This window comes from Neodiprion virginianus, chromosome 3 (genome assembly GCF_021901495.1).
Source record: "Neodiprion virginianus isolate iyNeoVirg1 chromosome 3, iyNeoVirg1.1, whole genome shotgun sequence".
NCBI classification, from domain to species: Eukaryota; Metazoa; Arthropoda; class Insecta; order Hymenoptera; family Diprionidae; genus Neodiprion; species Neodiprion virginianus.
Genome location: NC_060879.1, coordinates 32,162,603 through 32,175,622, shown reverse-complemented (window position 1 = coordinate 32,175,622; position 13,020 = coordinate 32,162,603). Strand labels below are relative to the sequence as shown.

At 35.8% G+C, this 13,020-nt stretch overlaps 2 protein-coding genes and 1 long non-coding RNA gene across 3 annotated transcripts; 2 read left to right on the top strand and 1 right to left on the bottom strand.

The window, feature by feature from the left end:
- The first annotated feature begins 26 nt into the window (after positions 1 to 26).
- On the top strand, positions 27 to 7,194 carry LOC124300445 (carbohydrate sulfotransferase 4-like). The gene is made up of 7 exons (XM_046754571.1): positions 27 to 518; positions 3,512 to 3,657; positions 3,723 to 3,958; positions 4,724 to 4,922; positions 4,994 to 5,173; positions 5,672 to 6,726; positions 7,128 to 7,194. Exons 1-6 carry the CDS (start codon positions 465 to 467, stop codon positions 5,988 to 5,990), a joined length of 1,134 nt encoding a protein of 377 aa, XP_046610527.1. The 5' UTR covers positions 27 to 464; the 3' UTR covers positions 5,991 to 6,726; positions 7,128 to 7,194.
- Positions 1,027 to 1,657, bottom strand: LOC124300451 (uncharacterized). The gene is made up of 2 exons (XR_006907219.1): positions 1,311 to 1,657; positions 1,027 to 1,145 (listed from the first exon to the last, which is right to left on the bottom strand). It is a non-coding gene; the product is annotated as an uncharacterized LOC124300451 (long non-coding RNA).
- LOC124300444 (carbohydrate sulfotransferase 4-like) lies at positions 6,817 to 12,968 on the top strand. The gene is made up of 7 exons (XM_046754570.1): positions 6,817 to 7,041; positions 7,111 to 7,328; positions 8,042 to 8,184; positions 8,283 to 8,518; positions 9,257 to 9,455; positions 9,584 to 9,763; positions 10,033 to 12,968. Exons 2-7 carry the CDS (start codon positions 7,194 to 7,196, stop codon positions 10,352 to 10,354), a joined length of 1,215 nt encoding a protein of 404 aa, XP_046610526.1. The 5' UTR covers positions 6,817 to 7,041; positions 7,111 to 7,193; the 3' UTR covers positions 10,355 to 12,968.
- The last annotated feature ends 52 nt before the right edge of the window (positions 12,969 to 13,020 follow it).

Genomic DNA, 13,020 nt, shown 5'->3' with positions numbered 1-13,020 from the left:
TTTTCAGTTGACTGTCAGCAGCCAAACAATAAGGCCAATAATTTGCAAGTAGGTTAATTACGCGGACTCGTAGTTAGCTTGCGTCGGGTACTCAAGTATAAGATAGCGATTAGTCCGGCTAACTGCCACTTAGATGTTGATTCGGAACATGAATGCGCTGTAAAAACTTTAACTTTACAGTGGTAACTGGATAAGGTAATAACGGGTTGTCAAGTCGGATTGCCTTATAACTGGCATCTCAAAGGACATTCGTAAACATGAAGTATACTGCGTGTAAACTTCAAGTCCACTTCCTTGTCGATCTATGGCCATTCAAAAATAGCCGATCTGCTGCTTTGTTTTGTGACGATGTATATATTTTGATAGACGAAAGTAAGAACCGAAGTTCGGACGGATCAGCGGATCAGCGGATCAGCAGATCGGCAAATTAGTAGGCCTACGTCTTTAGAAGGAGAGAGTTGTGTATGGAGGTGTCAGGAAATCATAAAGTGTGTGAAATTAACTCAAATCCTGATCAGGTAACAAATTCAATAAATAACGACGAACTGAAACAATAAAGAAAGTCACACCATTCTAAAATTATAAATACGACACATCAAACACTCTCCCTTCAAATTCTTCGAATAATTGTTCCCCTCGATTTTATCTATATACACTTTTACCGTCCGTTTTTATGTTATTGTTACTATTTTGTTTTATTCTTACTCGACTATTGTCTCTTATATCTTTTAACTTATGCACCTGTGCCGTCCACTTATATTTTTTAAACTATCAAACCAAGTTTGTTGGGTTGCGACGTGCAGAGACTATAAATTGGGTATTGGGTACTATTAAATTATAGTTGACTTTTTAAACCAAAATGACCCAAATAAATGCATAATTTTCTCTTTGATCGACAACAACTATTTCTCGTAATTGTCTATTTATTTCCCTTTCTTTTATATTTGACTTATAATCAATAAGTCAAAATTCATAACAGTTTTTTTTTTCTTGCCAACAACGCGTCGAAATATTTTTGAATTGTAGAAAACGTCGACTTTTGGCAGACGAATGATAGTCGGCCTCTGGAATAGTGTGCTATCTGGGCGTACTTCTCACCTTTTTGGTGCTCTAGTATATCTGCTCGGTGCGCCAGGTTTTCAACCCTGAAATATAGGTATATTAGAACAAGACACGTCGTCACTTCAGTTGCAAAGCTTCGCAAGTGTGCAGACTGCAGTACATATTTGCTTTTTGATAAAAAACATGAGGTCTGTTATTATAATGAATGAGGCATACTTAAATATCACTTTTTATATCATTCAACATACGTTATTGTATTGCGTTAATTCATGCATGTAATGCAGCGTATGGCACATAATATATGTATATGGACATACATGACCTCATTTGTGATTGTCGTCGTAAAAACAAGATAGACTCTTCAGATCTGCGTGAAAATAATATGTTCCAATTTTAAAATTATTTAATAAGACTGGATGTTGTTATGAAATGGTCTGTAGGCCAAAGAAATACTAAGGCGACTATATGGTAAATCGGTAAAAATATTATTAATAATTCGTTTTATGAGGAACTGTAAAAATGACAATATTGTACACAATAATATGAATGATTCAAGATATTTGTATATGTGTATTTGAAATAAGAATATACTCCGTTGTGGTGATTTTTAGTTATTGAAATTTATGTTATATTTGCCAGAAAAACAGGATCGAGAAGAAGGAGACGAAAAGATGTCCGATTATTGTCATCCTTTAGTCATTCCTATAATGCATCTTTTAGTCGAATCTATAAGACATCAAAAAACGGGACATAAGTCGTCTTTTCGTCATCTTTTGGACATCTTTCAGACAATCTTGTGCTGTATGGGAAGCCCCCTCTTTCTTTGCGGGTCGAGAAGAGAATTCACAAGCTTTACATTTAAAGTCATTGATAATTTATCATTTCACGAGTAGTAGTAGTAGTTCCAGAACATATTTTTAGTAATAATTGGGGATGACTGTATGTTGCGATCTGGAAGTGGGTATGAGAGTGAATATAAATACGATGCCGTTCAAGAATTTGTTCGTTGAGATTCTTGTGAATAAAAATAGTAATACAAAGGGCGCCTTTTCTTGTTTCATTGACGTATTTTATTTTAATAATATTCAGCCCTTATTTTTAACTTCAAACTGACGATGGATTGTATTCTATCGTGATTATTACGATAGATTATTTTGCAGACTTCCTTGCTCGTTTTTATTCACATTCTTGCTGACCGACTGACTGAATTTTTTTTTGTTCTACGCATGTCGTTGCACGACGCACGGATAACTCGCATGCTTAAGGCGCATTCGCATTCTGCGCATTTATAAATTCTTGAACCTAATTTACACGAATCGTTTTCAAAGTAATTAATCTTAACACTGTCCAATTTATTTTCGCTGATAACAGCTTGGTTACAGTCGTGCTGCTCCCTCCACGACCTTATGCAGGTTTTCCAAGTTTATGATGTGTTGAATAAAATTCGTGTGCATTCCGGTCATGTCCAGCTTCGTTCCAATTCCTTCAAGTATTTCTAGTGAATATGTGGGTTTGACGAATTTGTGTTTGATGTGTAGCACCTGTGTTTGTATTAAAAATTAGGATATTACGGCACAGCACGAGGCAGATCGGTAACTGACGTTATCCGACGCACACGTTGTACGAATTTTCTCGAGAGCGGCAAAATCAAAGGACTTGCATATTATTTAATTATACAGAGACATTGTATTCATAGCGCCGGTATAAAAATGTCAAAGAGAGTCAGCTTTTATAGATTAATAAGTTTCCTTCTTCTGGGTTACGTTTTTTTCATTCTCCTCCAAAGGAATGGCAGACTAATGAAAGATGATATACCACGGATGTTTATGCGAGGATCTTATAAAGTAAGTTCAAGAATTCCTTATTCCCAAATTCAACAGCAACTTTGCCAGATAGTTGACTCAATTTTAAACCCAAAGAATTTACAATTTTGATACAGGGCCGCATACTTACGATTTGACGACTTGGACAATTTAAGCTAGCGAGACAATCGAAAAGACAGTTTTGATACGAACTAATTTGACAAGCTAATTTATAATAAATCTAAAAAGCCGGTCTTCAGGAGTACTATCATTTTTAAAGTTTATAATTAGCTAGAAATAAACTGAATAATCATCGTGTTCCTATTCAATTGAGAAAAATGATAAATTGTGAATACTCAAAAACAAAAATGTATGAAGAATGTTGAATGGTGAACATAAATTTTAACATACTGTTTTTGGTAATGTATCTGATTTAATATTAAATAAAACGAATGTTTCAGACGACGTCGAGTTTTTCCATACTGTTTTTTTATTTTAAATCAAGAGAGTATATCAGATAGAAATCGAATTCTAAGTATGTTTTGTAATTCGCACCGATAAATTAAAAACCATGTACTCACGTACGTGATGAAATCGTGATTTTTTTTTAGAGGCGTTAATACGCATGTATTTTCTTTTAATTGCAGAAGGTAGATGAAATCAAGAAAGCTAATAGTTCAACTACTACCTTAAGTGAAATACAGCAGGTCCTCAATCTACAACGGCGAATAATTCGCAATGAGATGATGGATTACCAATATCCGAACGAAGGATATCAACGTAGAAATGTCACGTGAGGAAATTAATTTTTTATTATCTTTTGTAAATGAAAATTTCAAAATTTATATCGCACTGCAGAAAGCTAAGAGACTTATTGATAGAGGAAAATGGAAACCCGATGAGAAGTGTGATTGTCGCACGTGTTCGCAGTGGAAGTACATTTCTAGGCGATATCGTCGCGGCTCATCCAGCGGTCTTTTATCACTGTGAGCCACTTCTGGACTTTGGTAAAATTCGAATCACAGATCCACCACTGACGAGTCAAGCCTTGAAAAATCTGAAGCGACTACTAAACTGCGAATACACCGATTTGGGTAATGCATGCGCCAGTAACAATTGGATATACCTATGTATTGTAACGTGACATTACGAGCTATTCGGGCAGCGGTCCGGGAAGTTGTCAGAGTCTTAAGTGCTCAGTGCTCATCCCGGTTCGAATCCCGGTCCAGCCCAAGCCGTGAACCATTTTTTCCAGGACCATCGGATTGCACGTCAGGGTATACATGTCTATCGCTGTATCAACTTCACTTCTTTGGCCACAATTTTTCTGAAACGTAATGACCGATGACGATGGGAAGATTGACCAGCGTCGATGGTTGTCAAAACCTATTGTTTATCCGTTCGTTCAATTTCTTTGATCCGTAATGGTTCCGAAACTGTTAGATAAATTTGGATACATTATTTTAAACGATCTAGTACCTTCCAAGGCAGGTTTAGGTTCATTTTTTTATGATGTTGGAATTTCCTGTAGCAAAGTGATGTACCTTCAAGGTACATCATGTGACACCCGATATCACATCGTTATTTTTTGGACGATAATTTACGTTTGCCTGTTGACGGGATGTCCATGTGTTTTTCATTTCAATTACATATAGTGATATCTGGAACATGAAATTGGTAATGACTCCCTTCATCTTCCTTATCCGCAGAATTCATAGATATTCGAAAACATGCTGCGAGACACTTTTTGCTTCACATGTAATTCACTGTACGAACGATAAATTTCACCTACAATTCTTAAATAGTCGAAGATGATATGTTACGCATCACGAAATCTTGTGACCGATTGACTTTTGCAGATCACTACATAGAACATGGGAAAACTGAGTATTGGAATATTAGGTTTAACACTCCTCTGTGGACGCAGTGCCAAGCGCACCCGAGCATATGCCACGATTACAGATTTCTCAGCGGAATGTGTAACCTTTTTCCATTTCAATCAATGAAGATCGCTCGCCTCAGACTACACATTGCAAAAGAGCTTCTCGATGATAAGAAGTCAGTAAAATAATCAATTGTTCTTGTATTCAATATTTTTACTACAGCTTGTGCGCACAATTGTTTACCAGATTGGCTGTAAGATTGGTACTTCTGGTAAGGGATCCCCGTGGGATTCTTCAGTCGAGAAAACATACTTCATTTTGTCGGAAGAATCCGGATTGTTTGGATCCAGGTTTACTTTGCGCGGACTTGGTAGCAGATTATAACTCCGCGGTGGAACTGCAAAAGAAATATCCTTCTACATTTAGGTACGCGATTTGAGAAAATTATCGTCGTTCCGTGATCACGGATCTATAAATGCTTCCATAGTCACTTACAGCATTTTTTTTTCACGTATCATCATAAAATTTATGACAAGCGAAACACTTTTCAGTAAAATATCACCATCCAGAGTAGTCACATGAATAGAATTCATGCGGTGGAAAGCATGCGACAGAAATGAAAAGATACGATACATATAAAGATGTCGTATTAGTTCATCATAGGTTTTCCAAATTTACATCTGAAAATTCAATATCATGTGCTATAAATGATGATGAAGTCCTAGGATAAATAGCATTGTCTCATAAATCTTACAGTAGGACAATCGAAACGTGAATTATACCCATAACTTTAGCGAAGCTTGGAAGCTGCTGTACACGATTATAAATCATGGTTGAAACAATACAATCCAATCGTGACTAACAATAAGTTGATATAAAATGTCCGATGCATGATTAATTTTATCATTGATGTCGTCGTTATAGGGTGATACGGTACGAAGATCTCTCTGTTGCTCCATATAAGCAGGTAGAAGAACTTTTCAAATTTTACGGACTCGATTTTCATCCAAAGGTCAAAAAGTATATGGATACTCACACGAAATATGACGCCGGCGACGTATACAGTACATACAGAAATTCTAAAAAAGCTCCCTTTCACTGGAGAACAGATTTGGAATTTGAAGAAGTCGAAGAGATACAACGTAATTGCCTCGTGGCAATGAAACACTGGGGTTACGTGCCAGCATTGAACATTTCTCATCAAAGAGAATTCAATCCCGTAACAGACTATAAATTGCACTAGTAAAATAATATCAAAGTCTGTAAGGATATCAGAATGATTTTCAAAGATAAATGTGCAATACATTTTAGATGCTAACCTTATAGTAGTTATTATATTATAATAATAATTACAATATAAATGATACATTTGCCAATACAGATAATTATGTGTTTGAACGCTTCGTTGAATTTTGTGTGCACGGTCTTATGCCTTGATTATAGTTTCATAAGAAAAATGTCTTTACTTACCACCATGCACAGTGAGAGTTACCGTGTCGGTCAAACTTCCAGATAAGTGATACAAGTTCGGGCGTCATTTAATAAAATGTTCAGTATCGTTTGTACGATCTACTTTACAATTAACTTATCACCACGAAGATAATTTTACAAAAAGTGTTTTTTAGAGCACAGTCCCAAGTCATTCCAAGGATGCATTCCAGTACATACTGCGATTCTCGTACGACTGTCGGTAACTAACGACGTCGTTAAGCTAACGACAGCCAATGGCAAGGACGATCCTGGGAAAAAACCCAACTCTCATCGGCTGTCGTTAGCCTAACGACAGTGGTACGGGAATCGCAGTACAGAGCTACATCTAGACATATCGAGTTTAGACGTACTGCATTTGTTCTGGATTAATCTTGTGCGCTGTGTGAAAGTACTTTTCAGCGATTTATTCAAGAATTATTGACTTTCGTAACGTCATTCTTTATTTACGTCATTTATAAAATAAATCAGGATCTAACAACCTACTATATGTAATAACCTACTTTCTAAGTCCTTTATAAATAACTCTAACTCTAAAAAAAATTCTATGTAAACCCCAACTCCACGTCCATTCCAAAAATATCCATCTCTCTGCGCACTCATTTCTTCCCCCCTCTTATCCGAAAGCCTTTGCATTTCATTAGAACCAAACAATCTGGACTTCCCGATCATTTCCGTAATGTTCTAGAAGCGAATAAGCGTAACCCAGGCCGTAACATTTTTATTGCCATTTTGTGTGTGGTAATTACTTGTGGTATAAGTATAGTGAATTTGAAACTGCCGAACAAACCAGCATAAAAACTTAATTTAGTTAGTAATTTAGTACTTTAGTAAGCACTCCTTTTTGTGATCCTTATTGCGGATTGTGCGTTTTTTTTATTCTTTGTTCTAGATTCTCTTATTTGCTGTAAGTAATTTACTCATGGTTTACCAGTGAGTTAACTGTGTTCACGTTAAAATGTTCAACCTGGCAATCTTTTATGGGCTAATCGGCTTGGGATCTCTATGTTTGGGGATTTTTGCTTACGACCAATTGTACGGCAGCCCAATGAAACATCCAGAAGAAGGGTTAGGAGTGGGAAGATCCTGGAAGGTGAGTTCAATGATTGTTATTCAAATTATATTATGCTTCAGTTTCTAGGATGGAAGAAAAATTAAGATTAACGCACCGTGATATTAGGACTTCTGTATATTTCAAATTAATTAACCTGATACTGAACGTGATTCATTAATTTTGCTACAATAATTTCAGAAAAAGAAATAAGGATTTTTCGAATGAGATGAAGCCCAGTTAGTTTGTACTCGTTCCTGTATAAAATTCACGTACCAAATAAAAAATTCTGAAATTGAAGCATTCCCGTTGATATAATAATTTCGCATCGGACTTTTTCATGTATCTCTTTTCGATTCTGAAATATTCGCCTGGGGCGATTAAAATAGACTACAACGAATAATGATTGCAACATAAGATTTTTCGCCAACTCAAATTCGGACACATTTTTCAAATGTGCGGACAATGGGATAAGTTCTGATCGCGCACAGTTTACCTTACTGTTGGAGTGATTTTACACTGTGTGGTACATTTTGTTTGTGGCCTTTAAAATTAATTTTTGATATGACTATGTTTATGGATGAGAAACAGTATCTCAACATATAATTGTATCAAACTAACTCCTCACAGTGAACCAAGCCAAATTACAATGAATTGTATTTCTCACTGATATATTGAAAGCCACTTACTCAATTATGTAACGAATTATTTCTTTGTTCAATTCGTAAAACATAGGTAATTTCTATTAATTACAGGACGCAGGTGAAATCAGGGAAACCGATGATTCACTAGCTACGTTAAGTGAAATACAGCAGGTCATCGATCTGCAACGAAGAATCATTCACGATCAGATGATAGATTACCAATATCCTAACGGAAGATATAATATAAGTGCAAAGTAAAAGAATTACGCTTATACCGTTTCTTTATAACGCCCCAATTCTACGACATTCCGAATTTCATAATTTGACAATGATAATCCATGCTGTGTTACAGCAAACTCGAAGACCTGGTGATTGAGAGAAATGGAAACCCGATTAGAAGTGTCGTAGTATCAACCTGGCGTAGTGGAAGTACATTTTTTGGCAATATTTTTACGGCAAGTCCGGGGCTCTTTTACCACTTCGAACCACTTGTTGATTTTGGCATTAATAAAATTAGAGGCCCCCCGCTTGCCAGTCAAGCTTTGAAAAATCTCAAGGCGCTATTTAGTTGCGATTATTCAAACTTAGGTAATGCTTATAGAACGATATTAATTTCGACGAAGTTTTCTTGACCGATTTTGAGAATATGAAGGTAACGAAATCTTGGGTGTTTCGGTCAATTTTCAATATAATATTTTATTAAGACTTCTACAGAAAATATACAAGTCTAATTTTCAACTGACGATGGCCGGCCATGCACGACCGAAACGTCTTAATAAAATATTATATTGAAAATTGACCGAAACCCACAATATTTCGTTACCTTCGTATTCAGATATTAATTTCATCGTTATATACCATGTGTAATAAATATAAGTCATCTTTTTGTACCTACTGGCGAGTAGCATCCAGTGTCTTATACTCTTTGTCCGTGGCCTACCTAATAGGGTTGCACTTGCCAGTTAAAGCAACGTCAATCAAGGCATTTTCCAATTTCATTTTTCAAATTAATATTCATAAAAAATACTGTGAAACATTTTGCATTCATATCTATATTCATTAGGGTGGTCTTTATTTAGGGTGTTTTCGAAAATTCCTGCGGATAAGGCGGAAAAAGTTGGCAAAAAAATTAAAAAAAATTTACGCAAAACTTGAAGCCTGTAGGTCAACTCTAAGAACTGCCTCTTATCCGCAGGAATTTTCGAAAACACTCTAAATAAGGACCACCCTAATATTCATTCAGGTAAATACGAGCTGCAATAATTGTATTTTCGAAGACGATATATTATGCATGAAAATAATATTACAATTACATCATTTTTTCAGATCGTTATTTAGAACGTGTGAAAAATCAACCTTACATTTTTCGGACTAATCCACCTCTTTGGGCTCAATGCCAAGCTCACCCAAGCATCTGCTACAATCACAGATTCCTGAGCGAAATGTGTAAACTCTTCCCATTTCAGTTGATGAAGATTCTCCGCCCGACGTTGCATATTGCACAAGAGCTTCTTGCCGATGAAAAGTGAGAGAAATAATCGGGCACTGCGGAATCTCCTATCACCATTTGATTACTGAAAGAATCACCGATTATCTTGCAACCTTTCGAGGTAATTTTACTCGTCAGAATTATTACTGACAATTGATTTCCAGGTTGGGTGTGAGATTGGTTTTTCTGACCAGGGATCCCCGAGGAGTTTTTCAGTCAAGAAAACATCGTTCGTTTTGTCAAGAAGGTTTAGATTGTTCAGATCCAATTTTACTTTGTAAAGACATGGTATCAGATTACAACACCGCGGTAGAACTGCAAAAGAAATATCCCTCCACATTTAGGTATGCACGTTTTTCGATTTCCTTCGTACAGTTGTACACGACGACAAAGAATAGGAGTGGCTGTCACTGTATCTGAATACTTCATTGGTTACAAAATTTTTTTTTTTTTCAAATTTGATCCAAATAAATTATTGCAATTAAAACATTTTCCACGAAATCCTTTACTTCTGGAGTATTAACTTGAATTAAATTCATGAAAGGTTTTTTTTCTACGAGCTCCCACTATTCATACATGTGTACTATAATTGTGCAAATTACTATTATTGCAGGGTGTTACGATACGAAGATCTCTCTTTAGAGCCACATAAAGAAGTGAAAAAACTTGTAGAATTTTATGGACTCGATTTTCATCCAAACATTAAAAAGTATATAGATACTCACACGAAATATGACTTCGGTGATCCGTATACTACATTCAGAGATTCAAAGATCGCTCCCTTCCACTGGAGGACGGAATTAGAATTTGAAGAAGTCGAAGAGATACAACGAAATTGTTTCGTGCCAATGAAACACTGGGGTTACGTGCCAGCATTGAACATTTCTCATCAAAGAGAATTCAATCCCGTAACAAACTATATGCCACACTTGTAAGATGGGTGGCGAAGGCTGTGACGACGTCATAATGTTATTGCAAGTTAATTGTACAGATCGAATGAGAGTTACAAATTAAGAGAGTTACAAAAAAGAAATGACATGATTCATGTGAAATGGCGACAGTAAGTTCGTAGAAATCGTGCCGTTTCCTTATCTTTCCATTAAATGGTTATGTTTCAAAGTGGTTTTATTCAGAATTGCATGTAGAATGGAGCTGTTATGTTCTTCTTGCGTTCAAGATACGTGGACCTGGGTGGTCCGAGATATGTACGACAATGTCGAAATCGACTAGGACACTCTGTTGAGCAGATTACTCGAGGTTATCGGCACAGCAATCAACTTGTAAAAAAATTCAAAAATTTTGTGAATTCGAAACGAGCAGCTTGCCTTCGAAGAGCCCACACATTTGTCTTTCGAAAAGTAGCAATGAATATAACACGAAAATGAAAGAATGATAAGCAAGAATATGAGGGGAACAAAAATAAACATCGCGATATTATAACTGCATGCGTCTTATTGTGCAAATTGATATATGCATATCATTCAAGTCAAGTAAATTCATAATTTTTACTCAATTAAAGTTTACCAATGTATAAATCAGTCACCTCTTACTTCTGGAATCATAAGCCTTGAAACGTTTGCATAAGAGATAAACACTAATTGAGATATCGCGCACGAGTATTTACAAGTACCACGTTCGAGTAGTGGAAGAAAATCGGAATTAAAGATCTCATGATTCAGAATGCAGTAACAGTGAAACAGTGTTATAAGGTCCTTATGACGACGTTACGTTACCACAAACAGATGTTTTACAACTAATTTTTAACTTTTCACTCTTACAGTTGTTTTGGAAGAAAAAAAGAGAAGGCAAAGTTATTACCATCACCTCGAAAATGAAAAGTTTCGTTTTCACCAGAACTCGACGTTTTGAGGCCTACAGAATCATTTCCGACATTTTTCAAATGCATGTCCGTATGAGTTGTGTGTAACCAATTCTTTGTCCAACGACGTTTCGAGACCGAATGAACGGATTTGAATGATCTTAGTCTCAATTGACGGAACTTTGCTGCGCTCATAACTGATTAGAATTTAGGTCTAATCAGTCCGGCAGTTTTCAAGCTATTCGAATAACAAAATTAGACAAAATATAAATTCATATTGATACTCGCGTGTTCGATTATTAGATGTATTTTACAATAATTGCACACGTCTCTTAATTTTTAATATCTTACATGCTTGTGACGCGAACGATCTGTTTTTAAGTATGTGCATCATACCAGATTTAACACAGACCCTTGTAATAAGCAATAGCTCGAGACAGCAATCGAACGATAAAAAATACACCAAATGGCCTAAATACAGGTATATTTATAATATATTTATAGCATTCTATAGCTGATTTACAATTTATGCAGTGATATTGCAACGTAATTTTTCAATCCAGTTTATGGTACTAAAAAATTAATTTTCCATTAAAAAGGTGGACATACTGTTTGCCAATCGTACATCGATGCAAAAAATGTCATGGTGGTAGTGGCTAAATGTTTTATAAGGTCGTGTTATACGAGCACAATATTTGAATCGTTATTGCACACCCGTAAAAACGGTGGATATCCGCTAGTTAAGTTTCCTTTGCCTTGACTGTCACGTAAATAAAACCGTTAGTCACTGCCGTATGCTACAATAATTATTCTGTCAGTTAAAGGGTAAGATAAGTTATACAAGTACATGGCCATAATATTGAATAACGAAACGAGCACTATCTCTCGAACGGTATGCTCAACAATTTAATTGATACATCACCAAGATGTTAATTGTACAAGATTTTAGACGACATTTACCATTTGTACTTGTATTCGGATTGTAGAGACAGTTGGATTGTTAATTTACAGACAAGTAGAGTTTGTGGAAAACCCTGAAATTATGTGCTCTGTAACTTCTCACTTTTCAGATATTGATTCGTAAATTATTGCTCATTTATTCTTATTTATCTCACGTAATTCGTAAACAAATGTGCTTCAATTTTATTCAACCTTACAATCACGAAATCAATTCTCTACCAGGGGATTCAGCTGTCAATTTTATTATCCTCGTACGATTGCAAAACAGCGCCAATTTTGCGATAGGAGGAACGAAGTGCGAAATACTTCGTCGTTGCAATCAATTGCGTACACACTGCTTCACTGCACGGTCTTCTCTAGTTTCATTTTGTCATACGTGATTTTTTCATTGTTCATCAGTTTGAATTCTCGACTGGTGTTTCTAAGTTTCTTTCACGTTGGACTAGTCAGAGGGAAACTTTAAATGATAATGGGCCATTTCTTATTCCACCTGCGAAGCGGTAAGTGGGTATAGGTATAAGCCGAACGGTTGCATTTTGAAAGATCATCGAACTGATCGATCCACCTTAATAACCTGGCAATCGAACACGAGTTTCAAGTAAATTTCATCATTACCATCTATACTTTGGAATATTTATACTCAATGATAAATAACCATAACAAAAACTACGTGTGAAAATAATTTTCACGGGGAATTTATTTCAATCATTTACAAGCCTGCCCTCGATCGCTGATTGTCCCTTCAACGAAATAAATGATCATGATTTTTTCAACTTTAAAAGTTTTTCGTACCTCTCATACATCCTTACTTTTTCTAAGAGA

What these genes read in the sequence shown, in the direction of transcription:
- LOC124300445 (XM_046754571.1), top strand. Translation starts at nt 465, where the DNA reads ATGGAGGTGTCAGGAAATCATAAAGTGTGTGAAATTAACTCAAATCCT. An exon ending in CTGCGAATACACCGATTTGG is followed by an intron (nt 3,959 to 4,723) that starts GTAATGCATGCG and finishes TGACTTTTGCAG; the next exon opens with ATCACTACATAGAACATGGG. An exon ending in AAATATCCTTCTACATTTAG is followed by an intron (nt 5,174 to 5,671) that starts GTACGCGATTTG and finishes TCGTCGTTATAG; the next exon opens with GGTGATACGGTACGAAGATC.
- LOC124300444 (XM_046754570.1), top strand. Translation starts at nt 7,194, where the DNA reads ATGTTCAACCTGGCAATCTTTTATGGGCTAATCGGCTTGGGATCTCTA. An exon ending in TTGCGATTATTCAAACTTAG is followed by an intron (nt 8,519 to 9,256) that starts GTAATGCTTATA and finishes TCATTTTTTCAG; the next exon opens with ATCGTTATTTAGAACGTGTG. An exon ending in AAATATCCCTCCACATTTAG is followed by an intron (nt 9,764 to 10,032) that starts GTATGCACGTTT and finishes CTATTATTGCAG; the next exon opens with GGTGTTACGATACGAAGATC.